Source organism: Podarcis tiliguerta, assembly GCF_965153285.1.
Source record: "Podarcis tiliguerta genome assembly, chromosome: 13".
Taxonomy (NCBI): domain Eukaryota; kingdom Metazoa; phylum Chordata; class Lepidosauria; order Squamata; family Lacertidae; genus Podarcis; species Podarcis tiliguerta.
The window spans coordinates 22,183,248-22,203,398 of NC_139546.1; the positions used below are offsets into that span (position 1 = coordinate 22,183,248).

At 50.5% G+C, this 20,151-nt stretch overlaps 1 protein-coding gene across 1 annotated transcript in view; it reads right to left on the reverse strand.

The window, feature by feature from the left end:
- Nucleotides 1-1,522: 1,522 nt before the first annotated feature.
- Nucleotides 1,523-20,151, reverse strand: part of GPR179 (G protein-coupled receptor 179) — a 45,535-nt gene continuing 26,906 nt past the window's right edge. Inside the window, exons 5-11 of the mRNA XM_083408469.1 lie at nt 19,404-19,472; nt 17,528-17,637; nt 16,072-16,310; nt 14,352-14,490; nt 12,640-12,745; nt 10,703-10,849; nt 1,523-9,191 (exon numbers count right to left, since the gene is read on the reverse strand). Of these exons, the coding sequence (XP_083264595.1) occupies nt 3,549-9,191; nt 10,703-10,849; nt 12,640-12,745; nt 14,352-14,490; nt 16,072-16,310; nt 17,528-17,637; nt 19,404-19,472 (6,453 nt within the window). The 3' untranslated portion in view covers nt 1,523-3,548. The remainder of the gene's footprint in view (nt 9,192-10,702; nt 10,850-12,639; nt 12,746-14,351; nt 14,491-16,071; nt 16,311-17,527; nt 17,638-19,403; nt 19,473-20,151) is intronic.

Genomic DNA, 20,151 nt, shown 5'->3' on the forward strand with positions numbered 1-20,151 from the left:
GTCACAAACCCTTCATGGGCAGCTGGGGGTGGGGTGGGTGGGGAGGCGGTTGCATGCATGCAAGTGGTGTGAAAGTAGGTGAGGCTGGATGCAAAAGGAGGTAGAGTAAGGGATGTGACTCTTACCATTGTATAGTAGGCTGCATTCCAGCCACACACAAGCCAGGTTTCTGCACACTCACGCGCGTCTGTCTATCCTACATCCAAGCAAGCAAGAAGCATGGTCACAATTCAAGGTCACACTGCAGCCAGGCAAAAGCACTTTAGAGGGGCACGGAGCAGCATGGGTTAATGGTGTGGCCTGGGGGCAGCCTGGAGGACATCTGGTCCCTGGGCCTGAGGTTCCCCATTCCTAATTTAAGCGGCGATGGCATTAAATGGGTTTGTCCTTAGATGTATGCAGGAATCCATTTCTCAACCTCTTGATCCTCACTAGGTTGCCGATGGGTCAAGCCAGGCCAGTTGAACCTATTCACTTCCTGTACAGTGGTACCTCGGGTTAAGAACTTAATTCGTTCTCGAGTTCCATTCTTAACCTGAAACTGTTCTTAACCTGAGGTACCACTTTAGCTAATGGGGCCTCCTGCTGCTGCCGCGCCGCTGGTACATGATTTCTGTTCTCATCCTGAAGCAAAGTTCTTAACTCGAGGTACAACTTCCGGGTTAGTGGAGTCCGTAACCTGAAGCATCTGTAACCTGAAGCGTCTGTAACCCAAGGTACCACTGTACTTTTGTACACTATAAGGGGGCTTTTCTACCAGAAACCCAGTCCTGGCGACATGTTTTCTTATGCACAATGGCAGCTGGGATGGAATCTCCTGTAGGCAATGCTTCCTGGGATGCTGAGTTTGAATAGGCTATCCCCATAGGGCTGCCATGTTGTGCTGAGATGCCTCCATTCCTGTTGCGCACTTCCATGTACTGGGCCAGCAAACCCAGTTGGCTCTGGACCAGAAAGGAGGGACTTAGGCCCAGTGAAGTTTTGTAGAGAGCAGCCTTGCCTTGCAGGGCAAAGGAACTGGGAATAGAGAGGGGCCTCCAAAGAAAATTGCACTGCAAGCTCCCCAGGTTGGCTGTTCCAGAAAGGATGGCCCCAGGGCATGGCAGCAGTGTGCCATGAGAAATAACAAAAGGCTCCTTTGAGCCCAAGGTGTCCGTCCTCAGAGGAGGCTGCCTGCCCGTTGTGTTTCTGTGATTCACTACTCTGGCCATGCCTCTTTCCCACTTGGTCTCTTTGGTGTAATTCTGCTGCCTCTCGGGTTGGTTGAGTGATCCGGTCACTCACAGTTGCAGAGACACAGTAGAGTTACCTACTTTTGGAGGGACGCTGCATGTTCCATCTCAGTGTCGGTCACTGTCTTGGGTTTGCTTGCCTCTAACTAAGGCAGTCAGACCAGAGACTCATTAAGGAATATGGAGGATATTCTTTGAGGCTGCGCAATTTTTTTCCCCCTAAAAGTGTGTCTCCAACAAAACTGGCCAGTGACTGTCTGTGTCTCTCTGTCTTTCGGGCAGGGGTCCAACCTAAAGATACTTTGCCCATAAATTGAGGGCTCAATTGCCGAGCTACAACCACCATATGGAGGTTGCTTTATGCAGCATGTGATGCCACACCAAGATATTTTTTCTCTCCTGCAGTGACTCTTGGATTGGGTCATTTCTGTCCATGCCACCATGCATGCCCCAAAGGACAAGGTGGAAGCCTACTGACTGCCATAGTGCTGATTAGCAGCTCGTCCTAGTATTGAACCTAAAGCTACTTCCTGAGTTTCATTTGGGGGGGGGGGATAAGCAGGTCAAAGTCTGGCACACAATTTAAGAAGAAAGGGCAAAAGACTACTGTTATTCAAACACTAAGGGTCAGCAGAGGCAGGAAGGAAGGGTTAGCCCCCTCCCTTCGGTAGCCAAGTAACAATGAACAAACTTTGTAGGAGTTACAGCTTAGCTGCCACTCCTCTGCAATAGGCAGTTGCAGGGAAGTCTTGTGTGTGCTTCACTGTGCACACTCGGTTCATGCTGGCAAACAGAAAGACTCGCCTGGCCCAGAGCAGGAAAAGGCAGCATGTTTCCAGGCTTCCTGTAGATAGGCACCTGGCTGGCCACTGTGAGAATAGGATGCTGAGCTGGTAGGTGGGCTTTTTGTCCAATCCAGCAGGGCTGGAAAGTCCCAGGCTTAATCCCTGGGGAAATTCTGAGATTCCCCGCTTCAGGCAAACATTAAGGCTTCCTTTGTGTCAGCCATTTATTAAAACTGCTCATGGCAAGTCCTCCCAAAAGATATGTGAAAACATCTGGGCGTGGAGCAAAGGGATGACTTGCGGAGCGACTGGTAACCAAACGTTAACATTCAGATACCTTTGGGGGCATTAAAAAACAAAACGTTAACCTTATGTGGGTCTGGGAGCAGGTCCAACTTGAGAAGCTTTGCTGCCTGAGCTGGAGCAGCAAATGTTGGGCCCCACCCCAAATCAAGGTGCATAGTGTAGTACCCAAGATCAGCCAAGTTATTTTGGCACCTGAGACAGAACATACTGTGAACGCCTCTTCTCTCCTTGCGGCAAATGCAATAATAGCAAAGAATAAACTTTTTGTTGCGCCTTCATGATGCCCAATGTAAGGCAGCTGCCTTATTTTACCTAATGATAGGGCTGGCCCCAATTCTGATAAATCAGCAGTTGGGAACCAGTGGCCCTCCAGGTGTCGCTGGGCTACAACTCCCATCAGCCCCAACCAGCATGGCTAATGATCAGGGATGATGGGAGTTGTAGTCCAACAGCAACCAGAAGGGCCAACGGTTCTCCACTACTGCGATAAATAGAGAAGAGCAGGTATGAGGTTTGGAATAAAACGGGAAGATTATCCTGAGCACAATTATCCCCTTTCCCTTGCAAAGGGAATACAGAAGGTGCGCTCATTACTTGAAACAATAAGTAACACTTTCGGGATTCATTACCCAGTCGTTCATCAGCCACAATGAACTACATTTGTTCTTGTTCCCAACCTGTTAAGCCACCTAGTTCAGATCAAAGTTCTAAAAGAAAACCCAGGAAAGAAACCTATGTAATTTATGCAAGTCTCTCTGTCGAATAGTTCCCAGTTCCCTTGTGATTTGATGTTGTTCAAGCTTGCTCAAAGCCCCTCTTATTAATTTACTTGTTTAATGTGAGCATGTTATCCAGGTGGTGTTGTCTGCAGACATCAGGAGTGGGTGGTCTGGAAACACCTGGGGGGACGTCAAGGCAAGGCTGGGTTCTACACGCTACACACACAGAACGGAACGTGCAGACTTTAGCAGCTAGCTTGGGTTTTCTGCAAATGAAGGCAGGAAGGTACAACTTTTCTCTAACGAACAGCAGTCCGCCAGCCTGGTAATGCCCAAGCATAGTGCATTTCCCTTATCAAATGTGGTCAGCAGCATCACCAGAGCTGGCAGAAGTCTTTTGTTTTCAAATCCGGGCAGCCGGCTGACTTGAGCCATTTTGCGGCTGCACGGGCAGTCCTTTCTCAAGAAGATTTTTCTCCCTAAGCGAGTCCTCGGCTGCGTCAGGTTCAGTCACAGTCCCAGGGACAGATGTCTGATTTGGCTTTGCTGGGGGGACCCTCTGCCTCGCCCGCCCCAGGCTCCTTCCCTTCTTTGCTTTTCATTGAAGTGGCGGTAGCGGCAGCAGGGCTGGGCTCATCCCAGGGACACACCTCAGATAAGCTTTTGCTGATTTCAGCAGTCTCTCCCCCAGTCAATACAGAGTCCCCCTCTGCTTCCCAAGGGCAGACATCAGCCACAGGGCGGTCACCTTGGCATCTCGCTGGTGTATCCACAAATGGGCTGCTGCCTTTGCTTAGACCTTGGGGCGGAAGACTGCGACACAAAGGCTTGTGTCCAGCCAGACCAGCCTCTTTGCTCTGGGAGCTCTTCACGCTGGCCTTCTCCGTCCCACCGGTGTGTGTCGTGGGTCTTTCATTTTTAGCAGGCAACAGCGTTCCTGTTTCCCATGGGCAAACGTCCTCTTTAGCGGATGCTTCCGGCTGATCTGTTTCCCAAGGGCAGACCTCTGTCTTCATGCTTTCGGTGCTGCCGGGCTTCTTGGAGGCGACGGTGGCAGGAGCACTTGCGATCGAGACTTCCGCAGCGTCCGTGCTCTCCCATGGACAGATGTTTTCTCGAACGCTTGTCCCTTTCTGCAGAGGTTTTGGTGGTTTTTCAGGGCCTTTTGAACCTGCTGTTATACCCTCCTTTGAAACGGCACCCACATCTTTACTCAATGTCCCTTTCTCGAACAGCGCTCCAGCCAGGTCCCATGGGCACACTTCAACCTGGGCAGGAGATCCGAATTCCTGGGTCTCCCATGGGCAAACCTCAGCTTTTAGACTTTCAACACTCTCTGATTTCATGGAGCCAACCTTGGACAGATCTAGACTTTTACTCCCTTTTACTGAGAATTCGTCGCCAGTTTTCTGGGGGTGAGAAAACCCTTGATGGCTTTGAGTCTTCTCTATCTTCTTAGAGGCAATTTCTCCCCCAGCTGTCTTCAAACCTGGAGCGGTCAGCGCTTTGGCCATTGACACTCCCTTTGTATCTTGCATTGATGCCCCTCTGGCGACTGGCGCTGGCGGCGTTTTCACGGGGAACATCTCAGTCTTGCCACTAGACTCCTCGTCCTCAAATTCCCAAGGACACACCTCTGCCCTCAAGCTTTCGGCGCTGCTTGATTTCTTTGAGCTAGCTCGGGACAGGTCTGGACTTCTGCTGCTGGACAGTTCCACGCTCTCCCAAGGGCAGATGGATTCTTGAGGGCTGGTTACTTCTGTCCTGACCTGCAACAGATCTAGACTTCGGGTGCTTTTGGCAGGTGGTTTCTCAAAGTCCATACTCTCCCGGGTGGCACCATACTCCTGGTGGCTTTTTGACTTCTCTATCTTCTTAAATGTTTCTCCTCCAGCTTTCTTTGAGTCTGGACTTCTTTGTGCCTTGCCTTTCTTCCCCTGGGAAGCTTCAAGTGGGCTCCCCCTTCCCTTCCCTTTTTCAAATGGGGCTGTGGCTACAGACCATGGGCAAATGTCCACCGTACTACTTGCTTCCTCTTCCTCCATCTCCCATGGACAAACCTCGGCCCGTAGACTTTCAGCGCTGTCTGATTTCCTTGATCCAGCTTTGGATAGGGCTGGGCTTTGGCCTCCGGACCTTCCTGAAGGTTCATCAAGTTCCATGCTCTCCCATGGACAGATGTCCTCTCGCGAGCTGCTTAGCTCCTCCATTGGCTTCCATAAAACCCGTGGGGAGGGGCTCCTGCTGCTGTCTTTCCCTTTGGCGACCCCACCCTCCTCCTCCTTCCCCACCGCACTTCCTTCAGCTACTTCCCAAGGACAGACCTCTGCCTTTAAGCTCTCAACACTGTCTGATTTCTTGGTAGGGACTTTGGATCCTTCAGGTTGAGCAGAGAGTTCACCGGGTGCTTCTGCGCTGTCCCAGGGGCAGGCAGACTCTCGAGCGCTTCTCACCTCTGTTGTTTTAGAAGCACCTACTTGGTTCAGCGGGGCAGCCCTCTGGCTCTCACGAGCCCCAGCACCCTCTGGTGATGGCCTCTTGCCTACCGGACTTGAAGGCATCTCCCACGGGCACACATCTGCCTTAGGGCTGGGTTCTGCTTCTTGACTTTCCCAGGGACACACCTCCACCTTAAGGCTTTCAACGCTAATGGATTTTTTAGAGCCGGCTTTAGATGGGCCTGGACTCTTAGCACTGCGCCTGGTTGACTGGTCATCGGTGTCCATGGTCTCCCAAGGGCAGATAGATTCTCGTGGACTGCTTGCCTTCTCCAGAGGTTTAGACGTGGCGTCTCCAACCACCTTTGCTGCCCCATTGGCATCTTGCTTTGAGGACCTTCTTTCTGACTGAGCTGGAGGCACTTCCCAGGGGCAGATTTCTGCTTTAGCACCAACGTCGGTGCTTTCAATTTCCCACGGACAAATTTCTGCCTTTTGGCTTTCCACACGGTCCAATTTCAAGCTGCCTTTCGACAGATCCGGGCTCTTGAGCTTCGGTTGGATAAGTGAATCCTCCCTACCTGTGCTCTCCCATGGGCAGACTGGCTCTCTAGTCCCGCTGCTTCCCTTCTCTGGTGCTGCATCTCTAGGTCCTGTTTTCTCCTCTTTGGAGACTGTGCTTGCTGTTCTAATACCTGCTTCTGCCTCTTGTGCTTCCCAGGGAGCAATCTCTGCCTTTTTGCTCTGGAAGCTATCAGGCTTTTTTGAGCTGACGTTACTTGGGTCTAAAGCCTTTGCACAGGGCTTTAGCAAAGTACCCTCCAATTCCACGTCCTCCCAGGGACAGACAGAGCCACGCTGTATGTTGTCCTCTGGTGTTTTAAGGGGATGTGGTGCTTGCAATATAATGCCCCTGGAAGGTTCTCCCTTAGGCCAGTTCGGTCCTTTTTCTAACGAAGGTGCAGCTGCTTCCCAGGGACACACTGCAGCGGCATCACTTTCCCAAGGGCAGACCTCCAGTTTTTTACCTTCCCCACTGCTTGATGCCTTCAAAGCTGCTTTGGGCGGTTCTTGTGGTTGGGTGGCAGGTTTTGTAGAAGAGCCTTCAGCACCTGCATCCTCCCAAGGGCAAACAGCGATTTGATGGCTGCTGTCTCTCTCCAGTTTCCTGTTTTTGGACAATGGACTTTTGATCTTTTTGCCTTCAGTCCCTTTGGAGCCTTCCCCTGAAACTCCACACACTTTCTCCGATGCTGCATCGCTCATCTCCCAAGGGCATATTGCCGCTTTGACGTCTGCTCTGCTGTCAGATTTCCTCAGAGTTGCTCCATGTTGAGCATCTTTCCCCCCTGGCAATTCCATGGCCTCCCAGGGGCAAACTGAGTCTTCTTGGTGGCTGGCTTCTTTCCCTCCTGCTGGTCTTAGCAGGTTGGTGCTCTTTGTCTCTTTGGAGGATCCTTCGTTGTCCTCCTGAGATGTCTTTATCTTTGATGGAAGTTCTTCCATTTCCCAAGGGCAGATCTGTGTTTTAACACTCATGTCGACCTCCTCAGATTCCCAAGGACTAACCTGTGCCCTCCTGCTCCCAACGCTCCCGGGTTTCTTTCGGTCTCCCTTGGACAGGTCCAGGCTCTTCTGAATCTCTGTTCCCAGAGAGGGCTCCTTGATATCTCTGGAATCAGCCTGGCCACTCACCTTCTCAATTGGAAGAGCCTCTCTTGAAGATGTTCCTTTCCTGGGCCCATCAGAAGGCTTCCCTCTGCCCTCTGTTACTGCCTTGTCCTCTGTCAAGGCACTGCTGGTTCCCCAGGATGGTTGGTCGGTTTTCGTGCTGGCTGGGATCTCAGCCACTTCCCAAGGACACGCCTCTGCCTTTTTGCTGTCTGCCTTGGAAACCACTAGAGAGGGAGTGGTAGCAGTTATGCCCTCTTGCTTTTGATCCTCCTCCACACTCTCCCAGGGGCACACAGATTCCCGTTGGCTCTTGCTTCTTTCCAGCCTACTAGGGTGCATCTCTCCAGCACCTTGGGAACCTATTGCTTCTGTGCTGACTTCCCAAGGACAGACCTCCAGCGCTTTGCTCGGACTATTCTTAGTGCTCGGAAGGGCCTCTTCCTCCTCCTCTTTCTCGTCCCAAGGACAGATAGTTGCTTGCTTGCTGACTACCTTTGCCCTGGTCTCTGCAATCACCTGTTTCCTTGGTGACCCTCCTCCGGCAGACACTGAGGCTGTCGCTGCCAGCTTGGGCTTCTCGCTCTTTCCATTGGCATCCTTCTCATTTTTCTTCTGGCTTTCTTCAGCATCCTTCCTTGCCCTTATGCTTGTCTTTATCCTCGACCGGTTGAACGCTTTGATGGCCATGCCTAAGCCTTTCATGGAGCTTTTGGAAATGGATGTTTGGGGCTGTTTCTCAGGAGAACTCTTCTGGCTGTCTGACTCGCTTGTCTCAGAGTCCTTTTTGCTCGGGACGGGCACTTCCATGACTTCCCAAGGGCAGACTTCTGCAGCCATGGAGGCCAGCCTGTTTAGCGCCACCGGGGAAGAAAGTGGCACAGCGCCTTCAGCCTGCCTAGTCCTTTCTGTCTCAGCCTTTGACAGAGGCTCCTCCGTTTCCCATGGACATATGTTTGCCAGCACGGGTCTGTCTTTGAGATCACCTGGGCAGGGCTCAGAGGAAGGTTTCATTTGATCCAGGCCATCCTGAGGAGCAGAGTCTTTTCTTTTGAGGCTGTGAGCCAAACTTTGCTGCCTGACAGGTGGTTCGGGGGGTATCTTCTTGCTGATCGGGTGCCTCTTCCCAAGCAAATCAGAAGTGTTGACGCTGATGCTCCTGATGGACGCGTATGTGACATGCTTTTGGGATCTGCTTTCCGAGGGCGTTGAGGGGGCCGTCGCAGCTTCTCTGCTGGAGCTGCCGTCTTCTAGGAGGGAGCTCACAGTTCCCTCTGAGGTATCGTCCCTCTGGAGCTGTTTCGCTGCCACCTCCGAGGCCACGTCAGTAACCTCTGTGTGCCCGGAGACGTCACTTTCCATTGCAGAGTCACTTTCCACAGCTGCTCTGCTCCCTTTGTCTTGGGCCAGCTTACTGCCGTCTTCCAAGTAGGCCCTGCTGGTGAGGAGCAAGGCTTTCTCTTTGGCGCTGGTGACGACGCTGAGGGATTTCTGCAGAGGGGAAGGCCTGGGATGCAGAGGCTTCTTATCCGCCGTCAGGTTGTGAGCGCTGGCCGACTTGTAGACCAGAGGGGCCGAGTCGTCGAGAGAGTCGCTGTTGGACCTCTCCGAGGCTTTCTTGGCTAGCTTTTTCCTCATCAGCGAGTCTAGCAAAGGAGCTTCTTTGCAGCTGTCGTGCCTGGCTGGTAAGCTGTTCTCCTTGGCATCCCTCACGTGCTCGTAAGTGCTGTGGGACTTCTTCAGCGAGGAGGCCGCCTTGTGTCTGGAAGAGGAGTCCTCTTTCAGTTTCATGCTCGAGCTGCCGGAATCCAAGGCCCTGCGCTTGTAGGACGCGGAGCGGCTCCCTCCCCCCACAGACCCGTCTTTCTCCTCTTTGCTGTGCTGCCGGGACATCGACTCGGGGATCTCGGTGATGCGCCTCATGAGGGAGCGGCCCAGGCCCCGCTTGGAGCTTCTCTTCTTCTGAAGATGAGGGTTGTTGGCCGTCATCTTCTTGGTCTTGTGAACCTCAAGTTGCGTGTAAAGCTTTTTCAGTTCATCCTACATGTTATGTGTAGCGGGGATGGGGGTGGCGGTGGCGGTGAAGCGGGTGGACACAGACACAAAAGGGGGGGGGGAGAGGGAAGACAAAAAGAAAACCCTTATTCAGTCAAAAGCCTAATGGCAACAGTTGTGTCATCGTAGGGGCTCAACGACAACACCGTGGGGTTTTATAAACGCAAGGCCTTCTGTTCCTTGAGCAAAACCTGCGAGCCCTCCGGGTTTTGCTGGATTACGACTCCCATCATCCCTGGCTGTGGCTGATGGGCATTGGGAGTCCAGTGGCACCTGGAGGGTCCCGGGCCCCCTATCCTTAGGATCACCGGTAGCAGTGCCTTTTTTCTAGAAAAATAGGTGCCAGGACTCACCATGAAGTCACTACAGTAAGTGCCACACTTTTTAACAACAAAAAAGAGGTGCCAGTACTGCATGTTCTTGAGTACCCCCTTGAAACCAAAAGCACTGACTGGAAATAGCTAGTATTAAGGGTTAAGGCCCATTCCATGCTGCCATTTTGTTCCACCGGGGGCCAGTTGTGGCATGGGAAAGGAGGCAAGGAAGCACTGTTGGCAGAAGCCTTTAGCTGGGTGGGGCAGACCACAGTGAGGTTTTCAGTTCTCCCATGTGGCCTCGACACGTATGGTTGACCCATAGCAAGGAATGGAAGGTAAGCATCTCAGGCTTGCCTGCCCCATTCCCAGGCACTGAATGTTTGCATGAATGCGCATCCATTCATACGTGAACATGAATGGAGTGGTAAGGGATGGATGGCACAGATGGGATGTTATCGGTGTGCAATTTTTATTATTTATTTATTTATTTATTTATTTATTTCTACCCCTGCCATCTGGTTGGGTTTCCCCAGCCACTCTGGGCGGCTTCCAACAAAATATTAAAAATACATTTAAGACATCAGTCTTTAAAAACTTCCCTAAACAGGGCTGCCTTCAGATATCTTCTAAAAGTCAGAGAGTTTATTATTTCCTTGACATCTGATAGGAGGGCATTCCACAGGGCGGGTGCCACTACCGAGAAGGCCCTCTGCCTTCTTCCCTGTAACCTCAACTTCTCGCAGGGAGGGAACTGCCAAAAGGCCCTCGGCGCTGGATCTCAGTGTCTGGGCTGAACGACGGGGGTGGAGATGCTCCTTCAGGTATACTGGGCCGAGGCTGTTTAGGGCTTTAAAGGTCAGCACCAACACTTTGAATTTTGCTTGGAAAAGTGCACAAGCACAAAGTAAGTCTGTCTGCCGTACACGTGCACCGGGTCCGTGCTTCATCACCACCCTCACCGCTCCCAATTTGTTCCCCACAACCAAAACCCTAGGTTGAGAAGAAAGGCAGCTAGATTGCCTGGAAATATTGACCTCCACCCCGTAGCTTTCCTGGACTTTTGGGTTGTGTGGTATGGATTTGGTTTGCTTCAGGAGAAAGACTGCAAAAGGCAACTCTTACTCTGCACAGTTTCTGGCATAGCTAGCGTCAAAAGAAGGTCCTGAGTGTTCCACCCACCCGAATGTCATCGGGGTCGAGGCTGTGCTCGCTCCAGGCTGACGTGATGCTGCTGTTCAGGTAGGAGCCCGATCGCCTCAGGTCCAGCTCGTCCTCGTACACCTCGGCAGCAATTTCCTCCCGCAAGGGCGACCCTGCATGCAGGAACTGTGGGAGGAAAGACATGGGTTGCTGAATCTCTGTCAGCAGTACACTGCCAATCTTCCTGTTTCAAGCTTGCTGCTTCCCAAAAAGCTCAGAGACTGATGACATAAAAATGCCTCTCTTTCCAGACTTAGGGCCATCTGCATCTTAAGGCTGCCTTTGCACTATGCTCCCCCAGCTCATTTACTAACTATGTTTACAGAGCTGCCTCATAACAGGCGTTCTCTGCGTGCCCTGCAAAACAAGTCAAAACAGCATGGTATGCTTGGATAGCTCAGTCGTCTTAAGAGTGTGGTGTTAATAATAATAATAATAATAATAAATAATAATTTTATTTATACCCTGCCAAAGCCAGGCTCAGGGTGGCTAACACCAGCAAAATTACAATGGAAACATAATGGGGGGGGGGCAAAAAAACCCCAAATTTAAAATGCAGGTTAAAATGCAATTTAAAAAGCAGCCTCATTTTAAAAGTAGCCCATAAATTAAAACCATAAGGGGAGGGAAGACATAAGAGTCAGACTGAGTCCAAACCAAAGGCCAGGCGGAACAGCTCTGTCTTGCAGGCCCTGCGGAAAGATATCAAGTCCCGCAGGGCCCTAGTCTCTTGTGACAGAGCGTTCCACCAAGTTGGGGCCAGTACTGAAAAGACCCTGGCCCTAGTTGAGACCAATCTAACCATCTTGCGCCTTGGGACCTCCAAGGTGTTGTCATTTGTGGACCTTAAGGTCTTCCGCGGGACATGCCAAGGTTGCAGGTTCGATCCCTGTTTGGGACAACTGCATATTCCTGCATTTGGGCTAGATCAGGCATAGGCAACCTTCAGCCCTCCAAATGTTTTGGACTACAATTCCCATCATCCCTGACCATTGGTCCTGTTAGCTAGGGATGATGGGAGTTGTAGTCCCAAAACATCTGGAGGGCCGAGTTTGCCTATGGCTAGGCTAGGTGATCCTAAGGGTCCCTTCCGATGCCACAATTCTATGGTTCTGTGAAACAGTAAAAAGGGCAACAAATTTATTTTCTAAAAACCTTGGAACGAAATGAAAGCACAGTTTGAAACTTAAAGCTGAGAGACCCAGGCAGTGGAAACACAAGTCCGTCCGTCCCCCCAAAGCCCTGTGTGAGTAAAAAGGTCCCTCTGCCTGGGACCATAGAGATCACCAGTTCAGAGTTTTATTTTGTGAAGCCAAGAGAGGTATATGTTTTCAGCAGTGGCATAGTGTTGGTTGTCAGCACCCGGGGCAAGGCAAGTAATTTGCCCCCCCCCCCCGCTGCACTGTCCCTCCCCCAGATAGTCCCTCGCGCTCTCTCCGCACCGCACCGCACCGCACGCCTGGCACCCTCCCCTCCACAGTGGGCGGCGACCCGGCGGCTCGGATCGGATTCGCACAGCCAGCACTGCAGTGAGAGAGAGAGAGTGAGCCAGGTAGGGGCAGAGAGCTGCGAGTGCAAGCGCCCCCCCCCAGATGTTGCGCCCGGTGCGGCCGGCCCCCCCTGCACCCCCCACGCTACGCCGCTGGTTTTCAGTACAATAAACTTTTATCGTGCCCATTCTAATGTAATGTTCTGTTTCCTTAATCAGCCAGCTGCATAGGTTCACATGCGGGCAGGAAGTTCATGGCTGTTTGGTGGCCATTGTGAGAAGCGGATGCTGGACTTAGATTGAGCAAGGGCCTGATCCTGCAGGGCTCTTCTTATGTTCTTACTCATCCTTGTCTGTCCCCAACAGCTAGTATTCAGAGGTATCTTGCCTCTGCACAGTTTTGTAACCAATTCTGGAGTTTTCATACCTTTGGGATGAAAAGAAGTGCAAGCGTCATGGTGGTGGTGACATGCGTATGAATAAAAAACAGCAGAAGTGTCCAGTCGGGGTGCAAGGAAGGAACCATGAAAAACCTGAAGCCAGAAGTAAATGGGGTGGCAATGCATTAGAGGAAAAAGGTGGATAGGAAAATTAAACTGTGATACATTCTTTGTTAGAACGATGGCAGGCTCATTTATAACACACACGCACACACAGAGCAGTGTTGAGTTGAATTTTGGAATCCTCTCCTGCCGAAATTAGTGGCAGCCTTGACAAACTTTTAGCGCTTTCTACTTTCGCTCAGTACTTTGCATGTATTGCACTCATACCGTGGATCCCAAACGCCTTGCAAGTCGAATGTTTTGGCTCCTGAACACTGCAAACCCAGAAGTGAGTGTTCCGGTTTGCGAATGTTCTTTGGAACCTGAATGTCTGATGTGATTTCCGCGGCTTCTGATTGGCTGCAGGAGCTTCCTGCAGCCAATCGGAAGCCGTGCTTTGGTTTCCAAACATTTTGGAAGTTGAACGGACTTCCGGAACTGATTCCGTTCGACTTCCAAAGTACGACTGTATCTTCCATAGTACTTGCCACAATCCTGAAAGGTAGGCTGTCGTCGTTAAGCTGCTTTCATCACAAAAGTGACTCAAGCACAATATAGATACTTTAGCCAGTTACAACAAACACAACCAAGAGAAACCTTTTTTTTAAACACACACACACCCTTCTCTCTGCAAATCAGGCAGGTCTTCTAGATCCTGCCCCACTAAAAGGCCATGAGTACAGTACTCAAAACCTTTCAAATTAGGGGCTAAAAGCCCAGATAAAAGGGAAAGGTTTTGCCTGGCACCAAAAGAAAGATAAAGATGGAGCCATAGGAAGCGCCCTAGGGGAAAGCATTCCCCGAGTGGGGAGCCACCAAGGAAAAGGCCCCGTTCCTGTGTTGCCACCCTCCTCCAGCACTGCCACAGAAGGTGCACAGGGAGAACGTCTCCCGATGATGACCACTGGGTCTGGGCTGGTTCACATGGGGAGAGGCCATCCTTGAGGCATTGGGGCTATCAGTCTAATTGCAGATGTCGTGTGCTGGGGCTAAGAGGAGATTGCCTTGCCCATTGGCCATCTTCCGATCTCCTGGCAGAGGCAAGCTTTGAACCTGGGACTTCCCGGCTCTCAGCTCATGCTCAAAGCACCTACACTATGCCAAGTCCATGCCTGTCTCTGCCTCTCAAAGCAGAACTCCTCTGGGTCCCACTACTATGGCAATTTGTACAGCCAGTGAGGGCAGATACTGCAGGGAAGCAGATTTGGGAAAAACCTGAGAAAGTTCCTAACAGTTTGACCATAGAAATCAGGTGCTTCAGGAACTGGTAGGGTCTGGCGTTGCAGTAGGGTCTAAACAGCCCACTTTATCTGGGTTTGCACCCTGCATTGCAGATCCCGCCTGAGCAAGGCAGTGGGGGGTTGCAGCAGATGGTTTTCTACACCATGCATTTAAAGTGTGTTCAGTGCCCATTCAAAGTACATGCAAACCCTCCGCTGCAAAGAATCCTGGGAACTCTAGTTTGCTAAGGGAATTGTAGCTCTCGGGGTGGGGGGGGAGAACTACAGTTCCCACAATTATTTGAATGGCAAGCCCATGTGCTTTAAATTTATGATGTGGATCTGCTCAGCATCCCTTCCAGTTCTGTGATTCTCACCTGACCACGTGAAAGGCAGCAGAAGTTATCAGTTCGTTGTGGAGAGCGATGCCCATGTAGCGAGGCTCGTGGAAAGCAGAAGGGACTGTCCGGGTGGCATAGCAGAGAAAACTCCCCCAGAACAGGAACAGCATCTCGGCTGCACAGCGAGAGATAGGGAAGAGGAGGCAAAATGAACCATTCTCCATGCGGTAAGGTCTTTGCCACTTGCCTCTTCTGTCCCTCCTGCCCCGTCCCGCCCCTGTGGTTATTTCCCCCGTCTGCAGACAGCGGTGACTCATTGTTCTGCAGTGAGCACTTTGTGCATGCCCAGAGGTACCTGACTCCCAAGGTGCACCATGTGGCGTATAAGCGATTCAGGCGCCAGAGCCTTTCAGCAGCCTCTTAAAATGCAGCCTGGGCAAGCCCCACTCAAATTAAGGATGGGTCGGTTCTGCGGTTTCCTCACCGTCTGTGACCCCACACATGCCTGCGCATCGGAGGTGGCTCTCCAGTTGCTGTTGGACTACAACTCCCATCATCACTGGGCACAGACCAGGCTGACAGGGGCTGATGGGAGTTGTAGTACGACTGTATCTGGAGCGCATTGCATTCCCTAGCCCTGCTGCACATCCGCTCAGCTGGACAACCGAACATGAAGTTGATTCCATCTATTGTGCATGTGTGATTTATTGGGAGGTTGTGGGGGGGGTGACAGTTTTTTGGGGGGGAAGCTGATGGTGTGGGGCTGGTAGTGAGAACTGGAAGGGGCAGGGACTGGGTTGGAATGAGACAGAAGTGGGATCTGGGGCAGGGAAAGAGTGGGGTTAGGATCATGGAGAGGAGAAACTAAATATGGGACAATAGAGACAGCACTGAGGGTGGGGTGAGGAAGAGAGATCTTTTTAAAGTGATGTCAGCTGATATAAATTGATCCACAAAGACATGTCACATACATGTGCAATTGATCACTGATGTTAAAATCCATTGAGGGACGGATGCCAACCTAGCTAGAGAGACAGCAAAAAAACATAAAGGCAAAGGACCCCTGGACGGTTAAGTCCAGTCAAAGGTGACTATGGGGTTGCAGGGCTCATCTCGCTTTCAGGCTGAGGGAGCCGGCGTTTGTCTACAGACAGCTATCTGGGTCATTTGGCCAGCATGACTAAACCACTTCTGGCACAATGGAATACCATGACAGAAACCAGAGTGCACGGAAACGCTGTTTACCTTCCCGCCACAGCAGTACCTATTTATCTACTTGCACTGGCGTGCTTTCGAACTGCTAGGTTGGTAGGAGCTGGGACAAAGCAACAGGAGCTCACCCCGTCGTGGGGATTCAAACCGCTGACCTTCTGATCAGCAAGCCCAAGAGGCTCGGTGATTTAGACCACAGTGCCACCCACGTCCCATTAGAGACAGCATGCCTTTACTGGGTGAAGAAAATAGTCTCCTAAGATGAAACCACCCCCACCCCCATAAGGGCTGGAAAGCTGCTCAGTCTACAGGTTATGTATGATTCCAGGCTGTTGATGCTGAAGGGGACTTGGCAGAAGCAAGCCAAACGTTCATGATCGCGGCAGCTTGCTTCCTGGTTTTGGTCTACTGTCACAGGAGGAAGTGAACCTTGGCAGACCTTATGGGACTCCCCAAAGAGAGCGGGACCGGACCAAGGGGAGCCTGCAAGTGGCAGAGAAGCCAGAGGCTAATTAATTCAGGCCATCGGATTAGGGGTCCTCACCCACAACCATCATGTAGTCCCAGCGGTCGTGGTCACAGATGTAAAACTGGAGGCCCCTGGTGGTCTGGGAACGGACCACCAGTGGGATGTTCTTTTCTATGTTCTCCAGCATCCCAACAGTCCAGGCTGCTAAGAACCAAAGCACCAAGAGCAGAATCAAGGCCAGCATCTTCAGCACCCGGCCGCTGGACATGTAAGGAACTCGCTGGGCCGTACGGGAGAGAAAGACCTTCAAGACCCTGTTGGGTAGAAAGGGAGAAGTGCTCTGAGGAAGAAGAAGGTGACGATGATATATATATACACAAAGGGTGTTGCTCAAGGAAGAAGTAGTCGTAGCCGACCAGTGTTGGAACCAAACCACCTTCGACATTGATCACTGGGTGCTTCCAGGCAAACCTGCTTATTGAGTGAATCATCCCGATTTACAGGGAAATCAGACAACATTGGTTATTTGATGGGCATTTGTTCCAGTTTGTTTGCAGGGAGGTTAGACGCTGCTGCATCAAAGCAGATGTCATCCCACACTTTCCAGGGCATTTCCTCCCCATCTAATGCTTTCAGTGGAACTACTCTGAGTATGGCTGCCACTGCATACAACCCATAGATTGCATCCAGTTGTATATACTTTTTAATGGTGAGTTTGCTTCAGAAGCAGACTTGCTGGCTTTTGGTTAGACATGCAATCTTCTTCTGGGATGAGCTTACCCTTCCTGTTTGTTGCAAAAGCTAGTTAAATACAGCACTGATAGGCTGGGAATCAATTGGTTTCCTCTCTCCTTCCTGAGGCTGCTTTTTTAAAAGTTTCCCTTTTTTAAAAAAAAGAAAAAAGAAAAACCCACTTTTTTAAAAAAAGGAGCAGGTGGAGATGAGTACCTGTTTAACTGAGTAAATGTACATTTTGGGCATAAAAATAAAGATGGGTAACCCATATGAGGAGAGAGGGCAAGGTTGACCACCAAATCCACAATCAGTTTGTTGGCCCATATATAATATTCATCAAATGGGTTGCAAAGGCAGGATAAAGTCGGGCTCAAGCCACGAGGAGCAGATAATGCAAATTGCCCTGATTCACTTTTATACCTATATGCACCCTTACCCTAGTTTAATAGTAATTCCCAGGGAACTTTGGAAATTGCTGTTCTATGTGGAGGCCAGGGCCATACCAGAATTTGCAGCACTCTTGCCAAATCACAATTCCCAGAATTCTTTTGGGGGAAGCCGAGGTGGTATAAAGGCCAAGAAAGATCCACTGTGTAGCTATATGAATTAGTCAGATCTCTCTGACTAGAGTCAATATGCTGGGCTAAAAGGGTCTGGGCCCCAAATGCTAATTTTTTATGGTCCTTTGTTTTCTTAAGCCCCTGGGGATCAGAGTGAATATTGCAAAGCAACCCCCTCTTTTGGAAAACAAAGGCACAACACCAGTCGTGGCCAGCGTCCCTCGAGGTAATCCTACCTGTACAGTTTGAGGGTGATGGTTCCATAGACAATGGCGAAACCCAGCATGCGCACCCAGCGCAGAACAATGCAGCGGAAGATGCTCGGCTTGAAGTAGAGGATAAACACCTGTATAAAAGCAGATTCCAGGGATGGCATATACATCAGGAGGACCCTTTTAACAAAGCAACACTGGTCCACATGCATACATTCGAAAGCATACTGGCTTTTTGCATAGGGCTCCTCTAGCCAGAAATTCGTGGAAACATAGAATTGTAGAGTTGGAAGGGACCACAAGCGTCATCTAGTCCAACCCCCCCTGCAATGCAGGAATCTTTTTGCCCAATGTGGGAATCGAACCCGTCACCCTGAGGTTAAGAGTCTCACGTTCTGTCTCTCTTGCGAGAGTTGCAAGAATTGAACTGGATCATTTGGTCCGCTCTCCTGGTGGGCCAAAATTTACCTGGGTGATCTCTCCCAGCATGTCTGTCTCTAGAAAAACCGGAAACCCTTATTTTCCCATTACCCAACATTTCAACTCAAACCTACAAACGTTTTCAACTGTTTGCAATTTTCTTTCATATAGAGTATAAATTTGCTCCAGTCCTTTTGAAACAGTTCATCACGCCGATTCTGGATCTTCCCCGTCAGCTTTGCCAACTCCATGTATTCAACCATCTTTATCTGCCAATCTTCCAATGTAGGAAGCTGATTTACATATAAGAAGGTGAATGCTAAAAGATGGACATAAGGTAAAAAAGTGGATACAGAAATGTGAAGAAATTGGTAAAGTTGTGTGGAAGTCAGTTAGAGGGAGGGAAGGAGGTTGATGCTTTATTTCAGCAATGTCTTAAGTTATGGATTTTTTATTTTTGATATGGAAATGTAATGAAACATGGAAAACTTAATAAAAATCATGTTAAAAAAACCCCAGAAACCCAATATTAAGAACATGACAACTGGCCCCACTGGGTCAGGAAGAGGCCCTTCGGGGAGAGAGGGGCAACAGTGGAGGAAATTGTTCCCTGGCCTCACCTGTTAGGAGGACCAGGTCAAGAGTGACAAAGAATACACTCCCCAGCTGAGAAAATAAGGGTGGCATGCTCAGTCTCTCTCAGACTCAGCTTGCTCTCTTTGGTATTGGCTAGTTACATACCCCGAGGGCTTTCACAGTCTCCATCCTTTGCTGTTAGCTCCCAGAATCCGTTTCTGTGCGTTAATATAAAACTTCTCAACCTGCAGGCTGTGCTTTTCATGGCTAAATAGCCACCAAGGGACGGGGGATGCCTATATTCCATGAAGTGCAGAAATCAGCTTGGGGGACATAGAACTCCATGGCTTGAGAAACCCAGGTTTGTTGAGAAAACCCCAGCAAGTTTCTAGTCCTCAAGACTGAGAAAACCCAGTCTGAACACATGCAGGCGATACCCAGGGAAATCGCAAGAGGTGGGAGAATTTCCAGTGGTCAGTGGGTAGGGTTTCAGGGCCCTGCAAAGCTCTTCACCTGCCTCGTCAGATTCCCCTTCTTCAGCGGACGAGGTGGAGGACTGCATGCGAGGCCCGTCCCAGAATCATGTCCACAAGGTAGGACCATGCAACATACACAAGTATGTGCAAATGTTATGCAAAGCTGTGTCCTCTGTTTCCAATGATGCATTTCCTTTTGTGGAGGGCAGTTTATTTATTTATTTATTTATTTATTTATTTATTTATTTCGTTTATACGAATATGAGGCTGGGACAGAGTGACCGGCCCAAGGTCTCCCCGTCAGCTTTATGGGCGAGTTGGGATTTAAATCCTGGTTTCCCCTATCGCCTAGTCCAGTACTCATGACAACTGCTCCACCCTAGCCACCCTAAACTCAACCCATTAAGTATCCGAACCCAGACACTCACAGGAAAGTAGAGCAGGAGCGAGCCGAAGAGTATCATCTCCAGAAGAATGACTCCCGAAGCTCGAATCCTCTAGGGGAAGAGAGATGAACGTAAAAGGAGGAGCAACCCAAGGCAACCAAGGATGGTGGCTTTGGAGACAGCACAAATGTTCAAGTTAGGGAACGATGCTGAGCAGGATAACGATGGTGAGGAAAAGCAGAGGGTCTTTTTGGTGGTGACACGCGCCCTGTGGAGTGCCCTCCCATCGGATATCAAGGAAATAAGCAACTATCTGACTTTTAGAAGACATCTGAAGGCAGCCCTTTATAGGGAAGTTTTTATTGTTTGATGTCTTACTGTGTTTAGTTTGTTGGAAAGCCATCCAAAGTGGCCGGGTGTCAGGCTCCAGGGGCTTGGCTCCCCACCCCCTTCAGCTGTTGATAAAAGCAGGACAAAGCGAAAAGAGCCCCTTTTGCTGATCACAGCAAAAGAACAAAGCATCCATTCTCGGAGTGAAGGTGCTCCCATTTAAGCTTCCCTCCTACTCCCCCCCCCCCCCGTCTCCATCACTTTCCCCCTTCTTGCAACCTGCTCTCGTGACCACTGAGCCTTCTGCGTAGCAACCTTATCAGCTCTCCTTGCCCTTGGAGAGAGAGGCTGGATACTTTTCAGTGAAGGGGAGTCAGTTATCTCTCTCTCTCCCTGTTCTGTTTCTCCTAGCTGTTCCCCACTCAGCTCTGCCCAGCTGTTGCTTTCCAAACTATGTCCC